The 23485-nt window shown below is 39.3% G+C and overlaps 4 protein-coding genes across 5 annotated transcripts in view; 2 read left to right on the top strand and 2 right to left on the bottom strand.

The window, feature by feature from the left end:
• The first annotated feature begins 1121 nt into the window (after positions 1–1121).
• On the top strand, positions 1122–5541 carry LOC146161465 (uncharacterized). Of its 2 annotated transcripts, XM_083385837.1 has the most exons (5): positions 1122–1254; positions 3029–3186; positions 3361–3449; positions 4393–4482; positions 5207–5541. In XM_083385837.1, exons 2-5 carry the CDS (start codon positions 3040–3042, stop codon positions 5370–5372), a joined length of 492 nt encoding a protein of 163 aa, XP_083241963.1. In that variant the 5' UTR covers positions 1122–1254; positions 3029–3039; the 3' UTR covers positions 5373–5541. The 2 variants fall into 2 exon arrangements, with proteins under 2 accessions (XP_083241963.1, XP_083241964.1); XM_083385838.1 differs by lacking the exon at positions 1122–1254 and having other exon boundaries at positions 3027–3186.
• Positions 5542–6559: 1018 nt separating this feature from the next.
• On the bottom strand, positions 6560–12066 carry LOC146161464 (uncharacterized). Its single transcript, XM_083385696.1, has 3 exons — positions 11890–12066; positions 7781–7943; positions 6560–7403 (listed from the first exon to the last, which is right to left on the bottom strand). The coding sequence occupies exons 1-3, from the start codon at positions 11987–11989 to the stop codon at positions 7295–7297; spliced, it is 372 nt and encodes a 123-aa protein (XP_083241822.1). The 5' UTR covers positions 11990–12066; the 3' UTR covers positions 6560–7294.
• Positions 12067–13253: 1187 nt separating this feature from the next.
• On the top strand, positions 13254–16885 carry LOC146161463 (IQ domain-containing protein K-like). Its single transcript, XM_083383713.1, has 9 exons — positions 13254–13337; positions 14040–14177; positions 14482–14607; positions 14918–15015; positions 15076–15128; positions 15197–15277; positions 15603–15687; positions 16322–16436; positions 16662–16885. The coding sequence occupies exons 1-9, from the start codon at positions 13268–13270 to the stop codon at positions 16778–16780; spliced, it is 885 nt and encodes a 294-aa protein (XP_083239839.1). The 5' UTR covers positions 13254–13267; the 3' UTR covers positions 16781–16885.
• Positions 16886–16930: 45 nt separating this feature from the next.
• Positions 16931–23485, bottom strand: part of LOC146161462 (nucleosome-remodeling factor subunit BPTF-like) — a 30371-nt gene continuing 23816 nt past the window's right edge. Inside the window, exons 39-43 of the mRNA XM_083385162.1 lie at positions 22742–23115; positions 22225–22398; positions 20902–21094; positions 20225–20309; positions 16931–18005 (exon numbers count right to left, since the gene is read on the bottom strand). Of these exons, the coding sequence (XP_083241288.1) occupies positions 17803–18005; positions 20225–20309; positions 20902–21094; positions 22225–22398; positions 22742–23115 (1029 nt within the window). The 3' untranslated portion in view covers positions 16931–17802. The remainder of the gene's footprint in view (positions 18006–20224; positions 20310–20901; positions 21095–22224; positions 22399–22741; positions 23116–23485) is intronic.

The following is a 23485-nucleotide window of genomic DNA, read 5'->3' as shown; positions in this document are numbered from 1 at the left end:
TACCCAAAATAAACTAGACATTTTCGATTTGTTTTATTAACGCTTGCTGAGTTTTTTTACAAAACAAGGTTATTTTTGCTACGAATAATATCTATGTAATACCGGGGTGTTGCACATTCATTTTGAAAAGAATTTATTTCAAAAAAACATGCAGGCCTAAGCTATCGTATAATGTTTGATAATATTGTTAAGCTGCAAATTGCGGAAAACTTTAAAAGGGGAAACCATCAATGTCCAATTGTCCACGTTGGACACCATGGAGTTTTCAGTCCGTAGCCGGCAATGGTGGTGTCAATAAATTCAGGGAGAGTGACCGGGCATTCGGTCAAGTTAATCTTATTCTAACAGTTCTATATCAGCTAAACAGGTTGTTTGGTTTCGTTCGTGTCCTAGAACGCTTGCCCTCGAACGACATTCAAAGCAAACCCCGGTGCCATTCGACCTTTGGATCGGAACCAAATATTTCGTTTGTCCAAACAGCGACCAGCGTCCTTCTTACGCACAGCGCCACAGAAATAGACGCATTCTTCAACGATGCGCGCACTTCGGCTTCGAAAATAAGGAAAGGGGTGGCGAAAAAATCCCGAACGCGCAAAGCTTTTCCGGTCGCCCTAGCAACGTCGCGCGTCAAAGTCGAGCGTCATCAGCGTCGCGCGACAGCTTGCCGCAATAAGCTGTCGTAGGATGGGAGGCGAAGGTGGTTGCGTATACGTCGGTCTAAGCCAGCGCAAATCCGCGCTTCTTCCGAGAAGTATTTGCGAGATCGAAGCGGCAGACACTCGACACAAGAGGCCAGCGATCGATCGGCCCAAAGGCGTGGCGCCCAGTTGATTGCGCCCGAGCCGATTTGGGCGCCGCGGGCACGTAAATCAACATCTCGTTGGTTCCGAGGATCACGCGAGGCACCGCCCCGCCCCGGGCCCTGGTTGAAACGCGGGGCCGCCGACCCCGGGCCCGGCCCCACTCCGCCAGATCAAGTCGGATCGATTAATTTAGTCCCGGCGACCGCGAACGATGCGTTTTCAATTTGAGCCCGATGCGGATTCGGCATCCGGCTTCGTGCGGCTAAAAGGCGCCCGCCGTCGCTGGGAGATCACAAACCAGAGGTGAGCGTCGAAGGATTACAACTTGCCGTAAGCGCCCAACAAGCCACGAACGAACGAAGCCGAAGAAACTGTTCACCAGATAACTTGAAAGCAAAAATAAGGACGTAAAAAAACTATAAGAGCGACCGAGGACGAGAATTACAGAAAAGTGAGTTTTGTGCCTCAGACCGTTTAGCATGGAGGTTTATCTTTTATGTACTATCTATAAAAAAATATACTTTATAAAAAAAATGAATTTTTATATTTTTGAAATTTTATATTTAAAAAAAAATTATATTTTTATAAAAAATATTTTTGTAAAAAAATGCATCATTTTTATAAAAAAATCCGATTGAAAGCAAAGAAAATCGAGAATAACACATAAGAAGTCACGCCTTAACCTTACGTGTTAAGATTCTTCGTCGTAATGTTTTTGGTTGACATTGTATCAAAGCAAGGTAACTATTCAGGAGTGCGACATAAGACCTTAAAACATTAAAAAAAATAATACCGATATAAAGAATCGATCAGTTTTTTATTTTAAAAGTGACATTTTTCGCATAGGACTTCATCAGGCCGGATGCAATAAAACTAGAAGGCTAAACGCAGATGTCATTATATGACGGCACAGGTTTCGACATAATGTTGCGCGCATTGTTGTAACTTTCTATTGGCCAACAAAATCCTTTGCTGGCAGAGCGAAAGCCAAACCCAGTTTCCGTTATTTAGATGTATTGGCCGGCTTGCGAAATGCTCGGTATATTACATTGGAACCCGGCGGGTACCATTCGTCAAATTAGCGCCGGCATGACCGTTTAGCAAAAAAGGCCACCGAAGCTCGCTTATGTTCGAACGCTCTCGTCGCTCGAAGGTTACGTTCAACGGCGAACAATTTTCGTACTCATCTATTTTTGATGTCGCCATTGAGTGGACGAATAACGAAAAGCATCATCTGCTACTTTCAACGTGACGGGAAAACGGATACGATTTCGCATTTGATCGTTCTATCTCAAACGCATCTCCAAGGCGAGGCGCGCCATGATAGACGAGAGATGATTATTGCAGATCGGATTGGATTGGATTTCCAGGCGCAAAGAGAAAGCGCCGATCCGCTTTCTCCGACTTTTTCAAACTCCAATTTCGTGAGATTAGGCGGATTGCGCATCAGCGAATGAAAACAATCGTGCTCCGCGAATATCTTTCGGTTGTAACTTGTCAGCATATGTATTTTGAAAACAGTTAAAATACGTGAAGATGAAAATAGAAATCAAAGCTGTGGCCAGACCTTGGGTTTATAGATAGAAAATGTACACGTATCGACTCCCGCGGATATCAGTGGTCAGGGTGGATTTAAGAATAATGCGCGTCGGCCTCGTTAAAGCTAAATAAGTGCATTTTGACGCACCGCGTAGGCGGTTAAAGTTAAACATATACGTATCGCAAGACAGAAAGACAAAATATTTTAAGAGTTTATCTTTTTGCGAATTAAAGGAACTATTTGAGGAACGTCAGGAGTAATTAGAAATCGCGAACAGTTTTCTAATAAACCCAAAATTTTTTTTTTCTTTTTTATCGGATCCTTTCGCGAATTTCCTACAACCCCAAAAGGTCGACAGACGACAAAAATTTCTTTGTAAATTTACCATAGTGGATTTAACAAGGGAGAATATCCCAAAGGGATAATTCGTCAATTTAAACGTTTTTTTTTTTTTTGAACGCTCAACAGGAAAAGGTAGTTGCTTCTTTTTATTGTTAAACTCAAATAGTTCATTCCAGTCTTGATTAATTATTAAGCATGAGTAATTGAAAACCTTTTATTTTTTGGTGGTAACAACATTAAAAGTATTATTAACTACTTCGATGAAAGGGAGTCAAACGCCAGGTAGCTCCTAAGCAAAAACGTTAAGCAGTCCAAAATTATGGTCAAATTTGTTTCTTCGCAGGAACCCGAATAATGGAATTCCGACCGTTCAGCGTGATCCTTCTACATATCGGACTTTTTCTGGTCGCCCTTAAAACCGCAAGTGCAATGCCCTGGCCGAAATTCGACCGAGTTCCTTCTGAAGTCCAGGCGTCCTACGACGAAGAATTAAAATCATTGGTGAGCAACAGTCCAGCCATATTTTTAATAGATATATTTTGCTTAATGGCTATTGTTAACTGTCGGATAAACGCATGGATAGCAATGCATTATCAACTGGCTCATTTGCAAGACGTCTTGGTGAAAGGTGCCAGCACAAATTCAAATATTATCACAATGTTGTCTGTTCTCCAGCTCGAATCCTGGGTGACATCACCATCGCCTACCGCAACGTATGAGCACCGGACTCCTTTTTGGAAGGCGGTATTCCAAGCAAAAGTCGGGTAAGGTTGCGCGGTTGACTTTTTCCCTGCGGTTAGGTTTATTAGAGATGCTGTTGAAAGATAACGCAGCAGTGGGACGTTTGACCTTTTTAAAAGTGTGTTGACGTAACGACGCTTGCCGCAGCTGCGTCACGAAATTAAAACAACCCAATATAGATATAAAACCGGATTTCTTTAACATACCTGAATTTCCGATATTGTTGCGCACAACAAAAATATTAATCACTGGTTTGTCCAGCTGCGAATTCTCGTTAGGTTTGCGACGGGCATCTAAATAAAGGGCAAACTTTATAATGCGCTCTATAGCAGTGGTTCTCAACCGCCGGTCCGTGTCTAATTTCCTGCCGGTCCGCCAAATATATTACAATTTTATATCTTAATTTCAAAATGTAAAATTTAGAACTTCGCCAGTTATGTAATCCGCAACATTGTTACGTAACATAGAGTTAATGGCCTACTTTTGACTTTATCGTACGTCACAATGCTGCAAGTTTTGTGCCTAATTGTTTAGGAGTACAACCCTGTTCAAGTCTTAAACTTTAAGACCAGTTTTATGTGGAAAATTTTAATAGAACTCTGCACAACACATAGAATATCAAAAAGACAGTAGCAAATTGCTCATTCAATTAAAGTTTCAATTTATGCATACTTTTGTCGTAATTACATTTTGGGTAGATTTTAAGTTTTGAAGATCCAGCGGTCCGCGAAATTTCTTTTGAAATTTTACCGGTCCGTAAGCTTAAAAAGGTTGAGAACCACTGCTCTATAGGATAGTTAAAGCTGATACTTTTAAAAGCGATTTCGCTGTTCTATGTTTTTGCTTTAGTTAATAGGGTAAAAAAAAGTTAGTATTTGAGAAAAGGCGATCACACTTAACAATTTTATGACGTCATCGTATACTACAAAAAACGAAAACTTTTTCACCCCCTTTTTGAAATTTTAGAAATCCGGAGTTCGAAGTTGACCAAGGCTTTGACGAATCTCCGAAAGACGAAAAACACTCGGAAACCACGGATTTCGTACTTTTGAAAAGGTTATATGTAATTTATTTCTTTATTTTGTAATGTTTTGTATAAAAAATCTTCTTTGAATTTGGAGTTAGTAAAGCAATCAAACTCCCAAGACTGCACTACCTTTTTTTGTAAGCTTTTTTCGGCCGGTAAACAGATTGATGCGAATGAAGTCGACAGCTCGACACTAGTAACGTAATTTATTTATACCAAGTTAATAATGCATTTAGTCTATACAACTTTGTTTGCCGTTTGAAGAATGTTTCCTTGTAAAACCGATCTTTTATTTTTAAGTTGTTGTTTTGCTTGATATCAATATTACAGAAAAACAACGGGCTATACCAATATGCCACTATATAGATAGATACAAGTTTAATTCTAATGATGTCAAGCGTGAATTTTCAATGAATTTTTGGATTTAAAAAAAAATTGAAAATGCAAATATATGATATCGATTGACCGATACTTGACAAAATAAACGTCGAAAATAAATAGCCGTTATCGGCAGCAAAGAGCAAATAAACGTATTTGCTGAGCGCCCGTTACCCACTTCAGGCGACAAATACCATCTGTTATATTTGCTCAGCGGTATTTCGTTCTGTTGTTTAACCTTCTCGTTCACACCGTAGTGATTGGCTGTTGTTGAATATACCTTGTAAATAGTATTTGTACAGAAAAAATTTAGCACGTGGAAAAAACATGTTTTTAGGACTTAATTTCACCGAACCGTTTTTCTTGTCTCCTCAGCGAACCGAAATCCGGTGACGTCATTCAGCAGCGAGGGGAGGTGGAGAAGCGTGATTCGGACAAGGATTTGATCGAATCGTGGCTCAAGCTGGGACGCAAGCAGATCGTGTACAACTACCGAAACAAAATGGCGAAGAACCTCTACGCGAGGTTGTTCGGTATATAGCGCCCAACCGAGTCGGGTTCAATCGTGTCGACACTGTTTTTTTGAGGTTTCTCTGTGTTTTCTTCTAATATTTTACGTCGCTTTAGATCGGCCCTTGTTTCCTCTCTCTTTTCGCTGTCCCCTGTCGTTTTTATTTATCCGACGTCACAATTGATCTTCTTTTTCTTTACACGCGATTAATATATAGCGATCGTTGCGTTTTAAGTAAATGTTGCTGGCATTTAGAGTACGGTTGGGCTCGTTTGCATATCACAGTGTTGTCATTTTAAAATGACGTAAGTACCAGTCGAGTGATTTAAAAAAAACTTGAGTACAAGTTGAGTAAACTTGCAAAAAGCAGTCAAGGGGCCTATCAGACGTCATTATCATATTATGTCAAGTAATTTGCAACAAAATAAAATGGTAAATTATACTATTAAAACTGTTAAACCCGTCCTCACTGAATCGATATGGTAATAAGCAAACGACAACAATGTAAAATTATAAAATTGAAGAAAATAACATTTTTTAAGTCAAGTCGTTTGCCTCAATGACTTAAGTCTGGGTCAATTCACTTTGCCCCCCAAAAGACAAGTTACTATAAAACAGTTACTTAATTACAATTCAGACAAGTCATTACAACACTGGCATATCAATAATTATGAAATGGCCCCTAAGCCTGTCGGGTGAAAAGCAAGGCTATTTCAAAAAACGAAAACCTGGAACGTACGGTTGTTCACATCCTAAAATTATTTTTGCGTGAATAGCCAGTGTTGTAAACAAGTCATTTTGAAATGACCTAAGTCTAAGTCAAGTCTTTTTAAATAAACAATAAATCAACTCTAAGACCAGTCATCAGATGCCCAAGTCAAGTCCCAGTGAGTCTTGTTAAAAGCAAGTCAACTCCAAGTCAAGCCTTTGTCATAAAAAAAACAATAAATTATTAAAATTGGTAAACTCGTCCAAACATGAGCAATAACCTAACTAGAAAATAACAAAAAGGCAATATAAGAAGTAAATTGTTTTATGTACAAAAAATACTTAACTTACCAAAATTTATAAAAAAAAGCTTCATGAAAACACCTTATTTTAACCTAATTCATTTATCGAAAACATTGAAGTCATGTCATCTGTCAAAATGATTTACACTCCTGGCATTGTTTGACTGTTAATATAGCTTTTAAAACTAGTACGTGGTAAAATTAACACTTGCATGAGCGTTTATTATATAAATACCGGGTAAACAGCAAAGTAGTAAAAATACAATCTGAGCACAAGACATGGACTGTCAATGTAACTCGCAACTATACCTTTAAAATGTGAACATCACCATCACAAAATCACAGAAATGTATGACGTACGACGACGTGAAATACAACCATAAAGTCGAATAATAAATAAAAATAAACCAAAAATCCGTTCATAAATCATGATACAGAATCTTATAGATCACTTCAGTTTTAAACAGCTATGCGACTTGTAGGTGTTGCATTTTCTGGCGGTTGTGCAAATACGACAGAACACTGTGGTCGAAGAATTCGCGCTCGTATATACGCTGGATCGAGCATTCCAGGGGTAGCTAACACGTCGATCGCCACATATCATCTGGTCGATGGCATCGAATATATTAACGCCATTACAGTAGCTGTCGCAAAAAGCGGAACATTAAAATGACCAGTTGTTGTTTGGGACAAGCCTAATATGGCGATCTTTGACGTAACAAATTAACCTCCATCGCTGGCTTGAAATGCAATTAACGCTCAAAATGTTTAATGAGTGTTCTTGCGGCATTTTTTACTTAACCAGTTGATCGCGAGTCTCTAAAAAATTATTTCAGTTTTTCAGTCGAGGGCAATCAAACATAAGTTGGCTCCGCCTGCGGCGTACTGCAACACAAAAAAACGACGTCATCGACGCTTCGTGTAGGTCCATAGGCGGCATTCTCAGCTGTCTTGGTCTTCATCGCATACCGGGTGCGGGGTTTCCGTTTTCAGTTCGACACCCATGCTGAAGGCCACCAGGTTACGGCACTCCCGCTGCTGACGCCAATATCTGCACAGGCAGAATAAGTCTTAAAACAGTCGGCGACGTGTCGAAAGACAAAAAAACAATGGCGCCTCCCTTAAGTGCAACAACGCACACGACTCACTTGGTGTTATATATATGGTGTTATATACGCACGGCACATTTGCGTTTTGAAGAGAGATTTATTATTAAAAAACTGTGTTATTTGTTAAAAGATCATTGTACTTGTTTTGGTGTAGAATAATTGTGAAATAAATACGTTTCATTTCTATATAAAATCCTAACCCGCGGACTTTATTTAAACAAATTGGGAAGGTCAATATTTTACTATCCAAAAGTTCAAAACAAGTCAATTACAATTCGCCAAACAAAGACGTTTAGTGCTCGACCGTGCTGAAGCCCACCTGCAGAAGTCTTTAAAGAAGCCATCAGCCTTCGGATCTTTCGCCCTGTCGATTTGCAGGCTGGCTAGCTGCTCAGTGAAGTTGTCGGCGCAGGCCAGACTCTCTTCCAGGAACTGATCGCGATCGAACGGCTCCTGCTCTTCAGCGACGGCCAAGTCCAAGCCTGTTGAAAATACGAAGATTACAGACCAAGAATGGACGTTTATACTTCGCTCACACGCTGGTAGTTGCTTTGGGACGGCTTTTGTGCAAACTGCTTTGTCCTGTCGGGTTTATTGTGCGCATTTAACAACTTTACTATGGCTTGCTGAAAGCTTGGATTGTCAGGCGATTGTCGGTAGTACGAAATTGGCCGAGACTGCAGCGTGTAAGTCGCCATCAGTCTGTAGAGATTCACAACAGTGACGTTTCTGCGGAAGTTTTTTACAGCTTTGACCCTTCGCTATTTCTGAGCTCTAAACTTTAAATACCCAAACAAATAGCTTGGCACAAAGACAGGTCCGGTAACATCCGTAAGACGTCTATTTTAAAATGTAAATTTGGCTTGTTTTGGGAGTTGCATTCAGGCCAACCTACAGTCTCAAAGATACGAAGGGGGGGGGGTCGTTTTGTTATCAAAATGTGACAAAAAGGTCAGACCTGTTACACAAGCAAATATCAGCCTTTAAGGCAGGGGTTCTTAAATTGGGGTCCATTGACCCCTTGGGGGTCCGTGAACTAGTTTTAGGGGGTCCATGAAGGCCTAATTAAAATATTGGTGTATATTTAATAAGTTTCCATTTTTTCAAAGAAAACAGTTTAATGAATAATAAAACAGATTTGCACTGTATGTATTTAGATTCCATTTCACTTTTACATTTTTGGACCGAAATCAGCAGGTTTATTAAGTTTATTTGTATTGTGACGTCAAGTTATGACGTCATTTTTGATTTTTTTCCCTACCGTGGTCCACGCAAGGCCCCCGAAAAATTTTAGGGGTCCGCGGTAAAAAAAGTTTAAGAACCCCTGCTTTAAGGGCTGCAAGTCTCCAAGCTTGCTTTGTATGAGACATTCCAGAAACCAACAAGAGAGAAAAAAGAGTAGAGAAGGAGCGTTTGCGATCGAAATCAATGTAGAGCCACGCCACACATCTCTTTACTCTCCATTAGGGATAAATTGGTTTAATTAAATAAATTAGGTTTTATCGATATAAATGGCGTTAGCCTCTGCAGGGCTAACCATGGTACGCTGGACAGATTCAAAGTGCAAGGAAAAAGTAAATTTATCAGACCAAAGACGTCAAGAAACACGGCTGCTGGCATATAAAGATGACCGTTTTAAAACACGTTAAGCGGTTAAGGCATTCAGATTTTGTTCAACTTGACATTAATACTAATAAACTTGACAATCTGCGATTCGTATGCTAGACGTAATGCAGAAGCCTGTCGTTTAAGTAGAGACTCGGACGAAATTGCAACGTTTAGTATATAACATACTTTTGTTATTATTAGAGTAAAATCCACAAAAATCAGGTGAATTAACAAACTGTTAATTTGTTGGTCAGGTTGCATTTTAGATCCTCTTGCAATTTGGCCCTTCAATCAATTCGTAAACTCCAATCGCATACGATTACGAATCTACAGAAACAGGTGGAAGATTCAAAATGGTGCGCCGCTGCTTTATTCCAGTTGAAATCCGGCCATGCTGGCCTGCATATAGGCGCATGACCGTTCAGTTTAGCGCGATTTCTCCCTCGCTAAAGCAAGCGCCAATCGCGACAGCTCGGAATTTTATCATCCGGGAGGCCTTGAATTATTCATCTCGGTAAAAAGAAAGCGGGTTGCGCTAAATTTTTCGGAAACTTGCTAAGCCAAGTGTTTTAACAGCCAACGCAGCGTCACTTACTGCGTTGCAAGGCATTTGTGGGAATGTGGAGATAAGACAAGTGTCAAGGCAATTGTGACAATAAAGCGTCCCGAAAACACTGACTGTTTCCGGGGTATGAAGTTAAGATTACATGATCACAGATAAAAAAGTTTTTTATAGCGAACAACCTACTTTAAATTGTTTCTCAAAAAGAGCCTTAATTACTACTTTAAACGCAGTGTTCATACGTACAACAAGAGGGTAATATAACCGCCACCCTTTAAATAATCTGAATCTAACCATTAAACTTTCCTATTACTTCTAGTTATTCGGGAACTGTAAAAACACCAGACAGCTTTGTAAATAGAACTAAATTTCGAGTTAATTTTACAAACGCAAAACACATTGAATGCGATTTTAAAATGCTTTCGTTTCACGCCGGCTTGCAAAAAGCCGCTTTTACGTCGAATATAACAGCTGACGTTTTTGCACAAGGAGGGTGCTGTTATAAAGATATCTAAATGAGATTGGAACCCGTACCAGATGTTTTATTGTATTTTTTTCATAAAGGCCTATTTCAAAGAATATATGCAATTATGTTTAGACGCGATTCAATTATACTGAACCTCGCCTCGACCGAGAACGTTTTAGTATATGCTCGATTGCGCGTCGAATGATTTCGACAAAGACCTTGTTGTCTGACGTCGCGGCGGAATCGTATTGAAATCGCTTGCCGCGGGCCGTCGGTGACGCAAATAAAGTGACGCGGCTTCGGAAAGGACGCGCTTGTAAATTGACGGGTGATATATATATATTTGCGCGGTCGCCTTGAACGTTCCCACCCAGGCCTTCCCAGGAGGCGACGCTGACTTTTATCTCGGCATTAAGCCCTTAGCGAAAATAGCAAGCATAACGATATAATTAACCGTTAGCTAATAGGCGACGTTCCGAGAAAGGCCGCGTTGCCACTCAAATCACGCGCTTGTGGTATTAGGTGGGCCAACAAGAGGACAGCGACTTTCGGGGCTTTACATTTATAACATGGCGTAGGGATAATTGAGGCTTGAACTCCCGACTATCACGGTTTAGATCTGTTGCTAGCGATGTACGTGACGCTGTCGAGTCACGGTAACAGATACCTGGGATGTATTGTTATGGCAAAGGTCCGGCGGCTTATCATGGGCCAACAAGGCATACAGTCGTTGACATTTGCCGGACCACGCTAACGGAATTCGCCAAAAGCAACAAGAGGCAAACCTACAGCTCTGCTCTGTTGTTATTAGCTCGTTCGTGGCCTCCCTTGACGCGTCGTGTTTTTTAGCGGCGAAGTTGCGGGAGGGTGCTAAAAGCTTTTAGGCATTCGACAGATAGGTCAAAGCCATACTTTGTTTTTCGCAACTGCAGTCACCCAAGAAGTTCCATCGATGCTATACTGTTCGTAGCAGTGGCCCTTTACACTTGTGTGAATAATGAGTCCTCAAAGAGAACTTTTCGATTTCAGTTACCCTCATTTTAAAATCACGCAAAATCCATTATTCAATGAACAAATAATCTAAAAATGAATCAAAAGTTTGCTTTCAGATGTAGGTAACCTTTTTGCCTTGACGCAATCAAAACAATAATGTTATACCACTGTCATACTTACTCCCACAAAACGTTAAACTACCCATTTTAGAGAAACTTTCTGCAGTTTAAAAACTTCAGGTCAAAAAAATACTTTGATGGCAACTTTTTAAAAGGAATGGCGCCAACATTTAACGCAAGAGTGTCCAACTGCATTTGTCTCCTAAAGTTGACACGTCGCAGCATGGCAAACTCTTTTACGAAACCATCATTGTAACCAACAACCAGGTGCTCAAAATAGATTTGTTAAACGTAATATTTAAAATAGTCACGTCCAGGCCCAGCTCCGCATATATCACCGTCACCCTAAATAAAGCAAATTCACGTGGACAAAGACACTAAGCAATTATATTTATTTATAGGTGCCAAGAGGAGTTCTCGTACAAACTTTCAATGACGTCACTAAAGACGAGAGAGGAAATGTAAAGATAAAAGATCTGTACAAGACTGGTCGGTGGTCGCCCAACGCCCATTAGCGATGCAACATGATTTTGATACTTGATATTATTTTTAAAAAAAACGATACGTAACATATGCTAAAAAATACGAAAAACATGTTATGAAATCAGCACCAAGTATTATTTGATTAGCTTTGGAACGGTTAGTTTGCTTTTTCGCAATATATAAAACACAAAACTTACCGTACAGCAAAACGAACGTGAGGCCAACCAGAAACAAGATTATCAACGCTGGCCAAATTCCGCTCCAACTCAGTAGTTTAGGCCTCTGTCGAGTGGACATAATGCTCGATTGCTTGTCTTTAAATGTTCTGCAAACAATGCTTAACAAACCATGCCTACGCGTTTTACTAATCACTTGTAGCTGAAAAACATGATACATCTCTAGAATAGTTTGTCGACCTATAGCCTAAAGGCGATTGAAATGTCAGCCAGCTATACAGCGTGCTTGAAATGGTAAGATTTAATTTAAGTCGCGGTTTGCAATATTCCCCTTTGGGCCAACCCGCAGTGCAGCAGCCAAATTCACAAAAACTTTTCAGGGCTTGGCCTAAGTTCTTTACGCCTACTTATTGGCGGCAGAGGGTGACCAGCGCTCACCAGCACTGCCGACGTCTCAACTAAAATATTTTGTGTTCGTCAACGCCCGTCGAGACTTGGCGGTTGCTGTCAATCGTAAACCAATGGCTCTACCAGACAATTAACATAACAATGCTGTAGATAGAAATCGCTCTTCTGCTGTAAACGAAGTTATAAACCGATATTTCGGCAGCACATACCGCTAAATTGATTATTATTAATCCTGATAAGGTCAGTTGGTAAACGTCGGTTTATAACTTCCTTAAACCCGAAGATTTTTGGCCCACCTTCCTTTTGAGGCAGCTGTTTTTTTATTAGAATGCCAATCACTCGAAAGGGCGTGATTTTACCAAACTTAATAGAGTAGCAATATTTTGCCTCCTTTGTCGCGCCTTTTCGAACGATATTGATTTGGGCCAAATTGGCATAGGCTATATCGATTCGCGAAACCGAAATCAAATTTTCTTAACCAATTTCAGCAGCTGCGTAAATCCATGACAGTGACAAATTTAAAAGGCTTTCTTTATACGAAAGTGACAAGAAAGAAAACTGTTTAGGCTTATCTGATATTTGACGGAAAGCTATCTATATACTGATATTTTATGTGGTATTTTTCCCGCAACTAGATGCTTAACTAACTGCTTGACACTTTCGAACACCAACAGACTCCTGTAAACTGAACTTTGACGGTACAAGTCAACTCCTTTAAATCGCAGTGAGCCAATAAAATTCAGAACGGAAAGCGAAAAAATGAACCTTTTACCTCAGCAATATGCGCAAGAAACCGAGGCATAACAAAAACTTGCATGGTTTCCTGCCTAAATTGAAATTAAATTTAAATAACATTCTTGCGTAACTTATAAATAAAACTTTCCCTTGTTAAAAAAATTAAACGAATGCCGTTCCACGCGAATGGTTTGTTACTAAACAACTAACGCTACCTAAACTTGTAATTAAACAGATTTTTATCGGCAAGTGGAAAATGACGACTCCTTCTCCGAAGTTTTTCGGTGAAAAGAAGAAAAAGAGTTTATGGGAAGAGATTTGTGAAGGTTGGTGAGGCATTTTTAATCCTGTTCACATAAGCACCATATCTTTCTTGTTTACATTACACTTCAAGAAATGTTCGACTTTTAACGCAAAAGTAAAAAAATTGGCGCTGGTGTAGAATCTTATCAAGCTTAAACTTGGCTGGACATAAAATATTTTGGCGCTGGTCTAGAATCCTACCACAACGAAACACCATTTGGGTTAGGGTGCGGGTTAGCGTTTGGGTTAAGGTGGGTCAAGTATTATTATTAAACAAAGAATATAATAATACTTGACCCACCCACACCCGAACGCTAACCCGCACCCTAACTCAAATTTTGTGCGTTGATTTTAGAACTGTGGTAGGTTCTAGACCAGCGCCAAATATTTTTTCGGGTTATGGTGGCATTGGTGGGGCTTAGCATTTAGCCACTATGGAAAGTATGGCAAGTGCTCCCGCGATTTTTTTCTCAACAGACTAGATCTGCACCCCTGGAAATTAAATATGCACCCGGTTTTCTTATATGTTATAAAAGCGGGGTGCACTTTTGACCTCAGTTACACCCGGTCACCCCAACTTTTTCTGCCGTGCACCCGCGAGATCTGCCATACTTTCCAGACGGGGCATTTAAGTTCAAAAGGTGGTAGGATTCAAGACCAGCACCAAAATTGTATATGTAAAATGGCTTGGCATGTATTGTTGTTTATTAGTGTTGTGTTTGTAGAATTTTCTGTGCAAAATGTTGACTTTGAGGATAGAGGCTTTGAAGATACAGCTTCCATTGCAACAGATGTTACACAATATTCTGCAAGGCGGCACACACCGGTTGTGTATGGTCAAATGGTTCACCAAACTCCTATAGGTAGTTAAAATCAGTTTTTATCTGTCTGCCACAAAATAATGTTTGATGATGCTTATAGTAACATTTGTTTTCCAACCAATGCAAATTTAACTTTTTATTTAAGTTGAGAAAGATAACAACCCAAAACCCCTTTTTCCTAAGGAATTTGTAGGGGCTATGACATGGAAATCTACCAACATAATGATTTTACCATAAAAAATTTTCTTTTGACAGATGTATTTTAAAATTTTAGTATCTGTTTTAAGACAGTTGACATTAATTAAAAAATGCAACTTTATCCTTGCCCGAAAAATAAACATTTCAGATGCTGATGTCACCGAAGACTTCGACCCATCTATTAGCCACCCAGCTGCAGTTGGTCTAACCATGTTGACCAAACCAAAACCACCGCCCACCCCTCCACCTATGCCTCCTCCAGACCCGAAAACTTGTATGTGTGAAATTGCTTTGCAACATGTCTAAGCAATTATTGAATATCATATGCCGATTAATGTGTTTGCCTTGTTTATGTGATGTAATGTTAACTGAAATTAATTATAATTGTTTTAAGAAATATCCTGAATAAATTAGCTTATTAGGAGTTTGCCCTGTAGTTCCTCAACTTTATAATTCTTAAAATAATATTTTAAGGTAGGTTAGTATGTGGTTAAAAATAAAAGTACAAATAAAGAAAATCTACAGGACTAATATATATATATATATATATCATAATATATATATGTATATATACTACTCCACAGGCAGTCCAAGGGAGTATTTAGAAGCATATATCTTTCCTGTGCTTACACCAGCTCTGATTGCAATGTTAAAGCAAGCAAAGATTGAAAAATGTTTTGAGGTATACAGTTTGTAATGTTGTAATTTTTTTTTTCTGGCTGTAATAGTTTGTCATTTCTAGAAAAAAAGGACACGGTTCAATGGGTGTGACTTTCTCACAGAATACCTTTACAAGTAAGATAATAATAGGTTGATTTTCCTTCAAAGCAAATATTGTTTAACAAATCACTAAATGTTTTTAGAAACAACCCATTACATTCTTCAAGCCGAGAATCCATATCACTTCTGGTTATTCCTTTCGTAAAGGCATGGCTAGAAAAACAGTAAGCAAGTTGTTTTATGAAAAATGTTGTAACTAAACTTTTTTGTTTCAGTCTTTTAAAAATTTACATTGCAAACAAGTTTGATAAAAGTTACTAAACTAAATGTAAGAACTGTTTTGTTAACACTTTACTTTCAAGTAGGTAAAGTATAGAATATTCAAACTAAGTTTGCCAACCAAGATTAAGACTTTATAACCTTCACATAGAATTTACAACCTATGTGTAAACTTATTTTTTTTCAATATGTAACTTTTTTATGATGTTATTTGTTTGTGTAAATTGTCAAAAAACTTGATGATGAATGTATTATAATTACTTTATCTAGTCCCCGCAAACCCCTCCCTCTATCATTGATGTGGAATGATGAGGAGGCTGCTGTTATCATCCAGTCATTTTACCGCGGTCATCAGGTGAATATATAAGTTTTGAAATTTTTCACTTCTGTTTTCCTCTCTTAAAGTTACCTAAATTAAGAAAAATACAACTAACAACTATTTACTTTTTTGCAATAAATGACTAAGGCCGGTGATTCAAAAGCAGTGTGACTTGCACTAAAAAGTTTTTGTAAAATTACAACATTGTTAACTTGAACCAGTATTGTAATGACTTTAGTTAATGACTTGACTTATGTTGTCACTGTTTTCAAATGACTTGACTTAAGTCTTCTGGGCCAAATCTATTAAAGTATTTTGGATGAAATGACTTGGGTTAAAATAGAGCAATTTCATTGAGCAAGTTTTTATAAAATTTGGTTAGTTATCCTAATTTTTGCACTATAAACAATTTACTTATTTTTTACATGTATTGTTCATAATCTAACGAGTTTATTAACTTTAATAGTTTAACGTTTTATTTTTTTGACAAGGACTTTACTTGAAGTTGACTTGCAATAATTATGACTTGACTGGAATTAATTCATTTCAAAATTACTTGTTTACAACACTGGCTTAAACTTTAATTAAATCAGAAAGTTATTCATTTAATAAGAAGGTGGCCTTGGGAAATATGTAACTTTAATAAAAGGGCATCCTATCTGTATTTCAGGTCCGATGTCAACCTGAAGTTGCCGAGCTGAGAAAGTGGCAAAAGGACTGGAGAGAGGAAAACAAAAACATTCGCAAGAAAGTGGAAATATTTTGGGAGGAACGGGAGTCACAAGGTGTTTTTACATTATACAGGATTATTTGAACATACTTTACAGGTCGTTTTATTGTAAAATGTTGTATCTTATAATTAAATGTAAGTTTTTGACTAATATTTGCAGTGAGACAAGGGAGTAAATTACTTAAATGGTAAACCTATCACCAAGCCCATCCCAATTGGTCAAGGATTGATATATGGCGATTTTTACTAAAATGTATGATTAGTTTTTTTTTTACTTTAGGCGGTGGAAGTGAAAGGGCTAAAAGCAGGTCTTCCCGAAAATCGAGTCGCAGTGGAGCAGCTAGCGGGAAATCAACTGACAACAAGAAGACTCCAAGGCAGCAGCAACAGTCTTCCTAAACGTCAACCTCAAACTCTTGTTAAATATGACACACTGTTTTTGTACGAAAAGAAAACGTTTTATTATTCGACTTTTCGCGCGCTTTTCTAAAATACAGCATTCCTGTCGCGAAAACGAAATGACGACAATACAGCATTCCTGTCGCGAAAACGAAATGACGACAAACTTACGGTAAAGTGGCGATAAAGCTAACAACGAGCGTTTGAACAATAAACGATACTTCTGAAGAAGAAAAATGCACAATAACAGGGTTAGCTTGGGGACCTTGACAATAGGCGGTAACAAAAAACTCAAGGTACACGGCAAACACGAACGCTCACTATAAAAGTTGGGCCGCTCGAAAAATTCAGCCCTTCGTAATTAAAGAGTTCACAGAACCAGATACTAGGCAGCAATTAGCAACGGTAGGCCTTCAACGCCTGTTTTGGGTCACCGGCAAAGATTAAATGTGTAGCAGGCCGAGAAGTCCTTTACTTAATAAATGGGAAATCTCGTTATTAAGACCAAAGCACGTTCGAATAAGTGATAATCGAGAACTTCTTGTTATAATTTTCATACGCGGTGTTGCGAAATCATTAACTATTAGTATAATCTAAAAGAAATATCTAAATAAAACGTATGTACAAGAGCTTAATGAGATGCAAATTATAAGCTGAGGCGTCCGAACCGGACTGTAGGTAAAGTCGGATATACTCAGGTGAGTTTAAACCAGGTTTGTGCCTTCGGGAGTTTGATTTTAGGAAGCGACGCAAAATCCCACGCAAGGGGGGTGGTGAGACTATCCTGATACTTGAGACTATCCTGGGACTTTTTTTAAAGATTTGCGCCAAAAAATTTTTCAGCTGAAATCCTACGCCAAAACAGGACGATATATACGCCCAAAACGACAGTTTTTTGGAAGTTCGCGAGGCCGGCGATATTTCTCGCCAAACGACGTCACTGGCGTATTTTGGGCAAGCATTCCACGCAAAAGATCTCTGGTGGGAAGCAGTGGAATGTAATCAGGGCTTGATGCTCCGGATCAGGTGCGCACGTTTTCTCTGCCGCGGAGGTCTCGGATTTTTCCCACAAACACACTCTCAACGATTTCTGCGCACTTGACGATCTTCGAGTCGGCGCCGTTGTACTGCCGGCAGTTGTCGAAGATGAGCGACACGTCACCGACCAGCTCCGATAGCTTCATGTAGTAGCGGCACTCGAGGCGCTTCAGCACGGTTTGTAGGTCTGCGAAACAAGATTGGGGAAAATTAGAGTCGGGTGTGGCTATTGTTTTGCTGTTAAAATTGAGGCCGGATAGGTTTGTTTGAATTTGGCGTAAACCAGTGTTTCGCAACATTTTTTGGCTTGCGGCACCCTTTGCTCGTGTTTTTGCTGAGTGGTTTATTGTACCGTTACAATAGAGGAGATTGAAACAGCGCATTAGGTGTGCAACAAGGTGGAAAAAAACTTTTTAAATTTTGGCACTTTTTTCGTACACAAAAAAACGTACCAAAGAACCTTGCAAAAAAAAAAAAAGAATCCTAAAAAAATAAAATATCCCTCGAAACCCTTGAGCGTTAAAAATGGCACCCCGGTTGAGAACCACAGGCGTAAACAGTTCAAAACATCTGTTGCTTAGTTTCCGGTAGTTTTTATTTAAATCAGGGGTTCTTAACCGAGACATTTGCTCTTGATTTTTGTATACAATTGATGCAATATTAGATACTGCACAACGCGAAATTTGACTCCAGATTTAACAGCTTGTTTCGGGATTTCGATTCCAAAGCAACACTATGACGAAACAATTCTTAAAAATGATAAATATCACTGTGCTTGTTTGGCTGTTTTAAACGGACTCAAAACAATAAAAAAGTCATCTGTGACATTGTTTGTTACATCTATAATTCTAAATATTCTGGTTCAGCTGATAACCCAACTGTTATCCTTAAATTACCCACATGTGCGTAATTACCCATAGGTTAAGAACCACTGATTTAAATAGTCGGTGTAAGTTCTTAAGATACAACAGTTGGTACGTATATTTTACATTTTCCAATGTTGTTTTATTTTGTTTAAATGTCTATTAAATCAGATTTTTTGTAACCAATACAAAAAATTGGCCAAGCGTGACAAAATATTACTACAAATCTATTTCGTCTTTATTTATTTTTAGAGGAGCGCTGGGATTTACTCCGCGAAACAAGCAACAATACACATTACACAACACAGAACCTTATCTATTTCAGACATACAAAAGGAGTTGTGTTGTCGTTTTCGCTTACACTCTGATTCACAACAACGTTGAACCGCGGGACAAAACTAAAGCCAACACCATTGCTATCTAACCGCAACAGATAACACAACATTGCGGCGTGCTAAGTGACGTTTTCGTGCGTCAATACATTGGAAGCGCGCGCATTTAAATTTATATTTGTGTTCTTGGTTGTTCCGCTTTGGGCATTCAGAAAAAAGGTAACGTTTTTAATTTATTGTAATTGTTTGTCAAAAGCCGCGAAGGTCGATCGCAAATATTGGGCCGTTGATTTTACGCTTAACAGGTCGGTTAGCGGGGCCAACTCAAAACGGTCGATTTATTTTATTTTCTTGTAATAAAGACCATTTTTCGGCTTTTTAGCCATACCCTGATAAATGTAATTGAGAATAAATATTAAGAGACAAAGATAATTGTCACATCAGCGTTAAAAACAAAATGTGTGGCTTGTAAACCTTTAACAAACACGGTTAGGGTGACCAAAACAGTTCGCAGCCTGTGGTCAAAGGTGGATTGTGTCGACCACGATATTCCCGACTAGCACTTCCGCAAACACAGCAATGCAGCATCTAAGGTTACAGATAGCGGGTGTTTTTTCTAGGCCGAGACGCTATAATCTTGCAAGACGAAAAATTGAAGCGGGCCACTGAAAAGGCCCGACACAGAGTGTTGGCTTGCGTATGTGATATATCTATGGCCGTGACGACCCGAAGAAACTAGGTTTAGCTCGACACCCACAAGGAAAACTAACGCAAAGGGGCCTTACGCAAATAAGAATGGCATATGATTTGGTAAGGTGATACAGAAGTGGTCTACGACTCTGACAGGTTAACAAAGAGTTATAGCGGAAGCCATTACCGAAACTCAAGGCGAAATTTAACAATTGTGAGAATTTCGATTGTTGTAATCTATACACAATTTCATCGATTTTAGTTTTACGAGTTTTGCATAATTTTAAAGCTAAGTTACTATGATTTTGTGAAATCATAACACAACCGATTAAGTTAAATTATACACTCTCTGCGCATATTAGTTTAGCTGGCCATACATAGAAAAATAGTTCGATAGAACGCAGTTATTACGCCCTTAAAAACGTTTCACTTACTCTTACACATTATTTTTTGATTAGGTGTTGACAGTAACTTAGCCATAATAACTCAGAAGACACGGTTTACGCAGCAGAAAGACTTACCCATCGGGCGCTTGACCACCCTGTAGTAGTTAGGTGCGTCTTCCTCGCGAACTGGCTCTAGGAACGGCCACGCCATCTTGTGGCCCTGAAACAATAAACGACAAAGTGTTCAGTCGAAGAAGGACTGCGTGTTGCCCAAGTCACACTTTACTTATCATTGGTAATTAGGATAAAAAAACAATGAAAATCGGTTGATAACGAGTTGCCTGGATGATAAGAAAGTTTATAGTACATCTATGGTCTGTAGAATAATTTGTTCGGAGCAGCTTTTTATTCAACAAACTTTCAATCCATTTTATAAGAGCCAATGGTTTTAAATAACACCATTATACAGCTGCAACACTAAGCAAAAAGCAGAGCATATACGGACGATTCATCCATTTATAAATCTTCTTGAGTTAAACAAGGGAGGCGTTGGACATGAAGTCAGCTCGGGCCAATAAGGATAAGAATCGTTTTAATTAAAAAAACTACACAAGCATGAAATTAATGTCTGTTCGTGACAACAATGGCCGCATTTTGTATGACATTAAACATTTTATATTGCATTATAAGTCAATTGCAAATGTGTTAGGACTAAACGAGGATTAGCATCCTGTTTGATTTAACAAATTACACGAAATGCAGCCTGAATTTCAATTTTTCACATACTTTGATATCCCCTAAACATGACTCACGTAGAGGTGGCGAACGATCTTGGTCAGGTTGAAGTTGTCGCGCTCGCTCAGTGCGCCCTCTTGTGAGGCGTCGCGCGAGTTCTCCTTGCACCTCGGGCAAGTGTAGCTCTCGATTCCCGACGCCTCTTCCTCGCTAATACCAACACACGAGCCGTGGTACCAGTCCTGACATGCGTCGCACCCGATGTAGAACCTAAGTACAGGAGAGGTGTTTTCTTTAGTGTTTATAGCTCGTTGATGTTTAATATGTTGTTTTTACACTTTAGCTAAGCACAGCTGAGGTGTGGTGGTTTGTTTACTTGGGGTGCGCCGGGTCAAAGAGATGCCCGGTAAATTGTGTTTTACTCCGGAGTAGAATTGTTGGAGGTTGTAGTAAGTAAGAATATCAAAACCCATACAGAAGTAGGTAGCATATGCTTATTTGCTTATTATGTTACCTACTTCTGTATGGGTTTTGTTATTCTTACTACGTAGTTTACTCCGATGACCGATATATTACATCAGAGTGAGAACAGCCTTTTTATACCAATTAATGCCATTAACATTGGAAAAAAGCAGGGCAAACGGAATACGTCAAGGTCATGTTATTCAGGTTATATGGCAACAAATTGGTTTAAGGTAGGCAAGATTATTTAGCTTGTTTGTTAATTTTTCAATTTCATAAGTAAATTTACCTTTTAAAAGTCGAAAGCTTGATAGTTTGTTTTACGGGGAGTGACGATTAAGCAAAACTCACGTCAAAATAAAGATAAAAAAAAAATAAAGGTTGTAAATAAAGATTCTTGTTTTTTTTTACAGTTAAGTCGGTGTCTTTCGAGTTTAGGGCACATTTCAAGCAAATTTCTAACTCGCATTTACTACATAGAACATTCGAGTTGTTCCTAGCAAGGATTTTTTTGCCGTTGACGTTCAGTTGTGTCGACCGAACTATGTATCCACATTCACAACTAACAACAAGTTGGAGATACAAAGAACGATCGAAAAATTCAATTTTGCAAGACGAAAAATTGAAGCAGGTCACGAGAAAGACCTGGCACAGAGTGTTATCTTGCAGTTAGTCTATTTAACGCAGAATAAGAAAAATATTTATCATGCTAGCTGTGTACGAGGATACCAGGACTATAGTAAACTATTAAAAGTCGACAACTTGTTTTCGCTGGTTTTGCGCCAATCTTATAAAGGGCAAATTTATAAAATTTTGTATCTGTATGTAAAATGGTGTTGACTGGCGAAGGGTGCGACAGAAAAACCTACCACATTTCAAACTAGGAAAATACTAAAAAAACGTTTGTAACAAAAAAAACTAACGGGGCCATAACTTACTGGGCGTCGTCGTAGGGCGTCCTGCAGAAGCAGTAGAGCTCCTGCTGCGGTGCCGACTGTTCCTTGGCGCAGTCCCGGCACACCCAGGTCTCCATCGCCTTGGCCTTCTTCTCCGAGATGCCGACGCACGAGCCGTGGAACCAGTTCATGCACAGGTCGCAGCCAATGTAGAACCTGGAGGTTAAAGGGCGAAATCCGTTAGACCTAATGGTAGATAAATTACGCAAGCAAAGCAAGCTCGAGAAAAATATCACTCCCGATTACAGTGGTATTCCAAAGCTTTTAATTCAAACACACGACTAACTATAGGCAAATAGGTTTTATGAGCAACGGGCAGATTTTATTTCTGCGAAATACACGTTTCTCATCCTTTACTGTTTGTGAAACGTTTCAGTAAATCTAAAAAACACATTTTTATAGAGACGAAAAAAAAAACAGAAATCAAAAGCGGTATAAAAATAAGGCTTGACAACTGAGTGGCGGCATACTTGGTTACGGAAGTCGGCTTTACGCTTACCTGGTCTCATCGTAGGGAGTCTTGCAGACGCAGTAGAGCTTGCTCGACGTGTTGATCATCTTCTTCTTCTTGGCTGGCGCACCGGCCGTGACGTCATCCTCGATCGACGCGGCGGCTTCACGCTTGATTGCGGCCACGGGATCTATCTGCTCCTGAAGAAGGCGTTGCTGGCCCTTCTTGGGCGAATTCGACTTGCGACGGTTGCTTTCGGCCAGTACGTTGCCGTAGCTGCTCGGCGGGAACTCGCTCGCCGAAAGGTTGCCTGACTTGCGCGGCCGCTTGGTGGCGTGCCGCACCGGAGTGGCCGCTAGGGGCGTGCTGGAGGCGATCGGGCGCTTCCTGCCGAGCTTGAGCTGGTCTTCGTACAACTCGTTCTAAACCACGCCAAGTGTATTGGGTAAGTAAGGTGTGCTTTGTTAGACCTATAGCGCGCTGTTTCTTTGATTTGAGTTTCACCTTGGAAACCAGTGCTACATTTTTTTTTCAATTTCTGGTTATTCACATTTGAAAATGGCTTTTAAAATAAAATAGTAATTTTCAAAATATATAGCAGTTTTGCCTTGGCTTTTAGCATTTGGTTGCCGCAATAATTTCTAATTAGGAATCGTTTCACATTTTCTAGATTGCCTTAACGTGTAAAAGATAGTTAGATACTGAATTTGTTTATTTGTACGAAAATTAGCCCTAAAAACGCACAGTAACGAAGACATACCAACACATGTGAGCTCAACACAAAAATCCACT

This window comes from Ascidiella aspersa, chromosome 3 (genome assembly GCF_963924565.1).
Source record: "Ascidiella aspersa chromosome 3, kaAscAspe10.2, whole genome shotgun sequence".
Classification (NCBI taxonomy): domain Eukaryota; kingdom Metazoa; phylum Chordata; class Ascidiacea; order Phlebobranchia; family Ascidiidae; genus Ascidiella; species Ascidiella aspersa.
The sequence above is the reverse complement of the archived record's forward strand: the minus strand, read 5'-3'. Positions and strand labels throughout refer to the sequence as shown.

Coding starts and splice junctions, on each gene's coding strand:
- LOC146161463 (XM_083383713.1), top strand. CDS start 13,268: ATGACGACTCCTTCTCCGAAGTTTTTCGGTGAAAAGAAGAAAAAGAGT. Junction 14,608..14,917: donor TCCTCCAGACCCGAAAACTT/GTATGTGTGAAA, acceptor ACTACTCCACAG/GCAGTCCAAGGGAGTATTTA. Junction 15,016..15,075: donor AGATTGAAAAATGTTTTGAG/GTATACAGTTTG, acceptor TGTCATTTCTAG/AAAAAAAGGACACGGTTCAA.
- LOC146161464 (XM_083385696.1), bottom strand. CDS start 11,989: ATGTCCACTCGACAGAGGCCTAAACTACTGAGTTGGAGCGGAATTTGG. Junction 7,944..11,889: donor CACGTTCGTTTTGCTGTACG/GTAAGTTTTGTG, acceptor TATTTTCAACAG/GCTTGGACTTGGCCGTCGCT. Junction 7,404..7,780: donor TTCTTTAAAGACTTCTGCAG/GTGGGCTTCAGC, acceptor CTGCCTGTGCAG/ATATTGGCGTCAGCAGCGGG.
- LOC146161465 (XM_083385837.1), top strand. CDS start 3,040: ATGGAATTCCGACCGTTCAGCGTGATCCTTCTACATATCGGACTTTTT. Junction 3,450..4,392: donor GTATTCCAAGCAAAAGTCGG/GTAAGGTTGCGC, acceptor TTGAAATTTTAG/AAATCCGGAGTTCGAAGTTG. Junction 4,483..5,206: donor GATTTCGTACTTTTGAAAAG/GTTATATGTAAT, acceptor TTGTCTCCTCAG/CGAACCGAAATCCGGTGACG.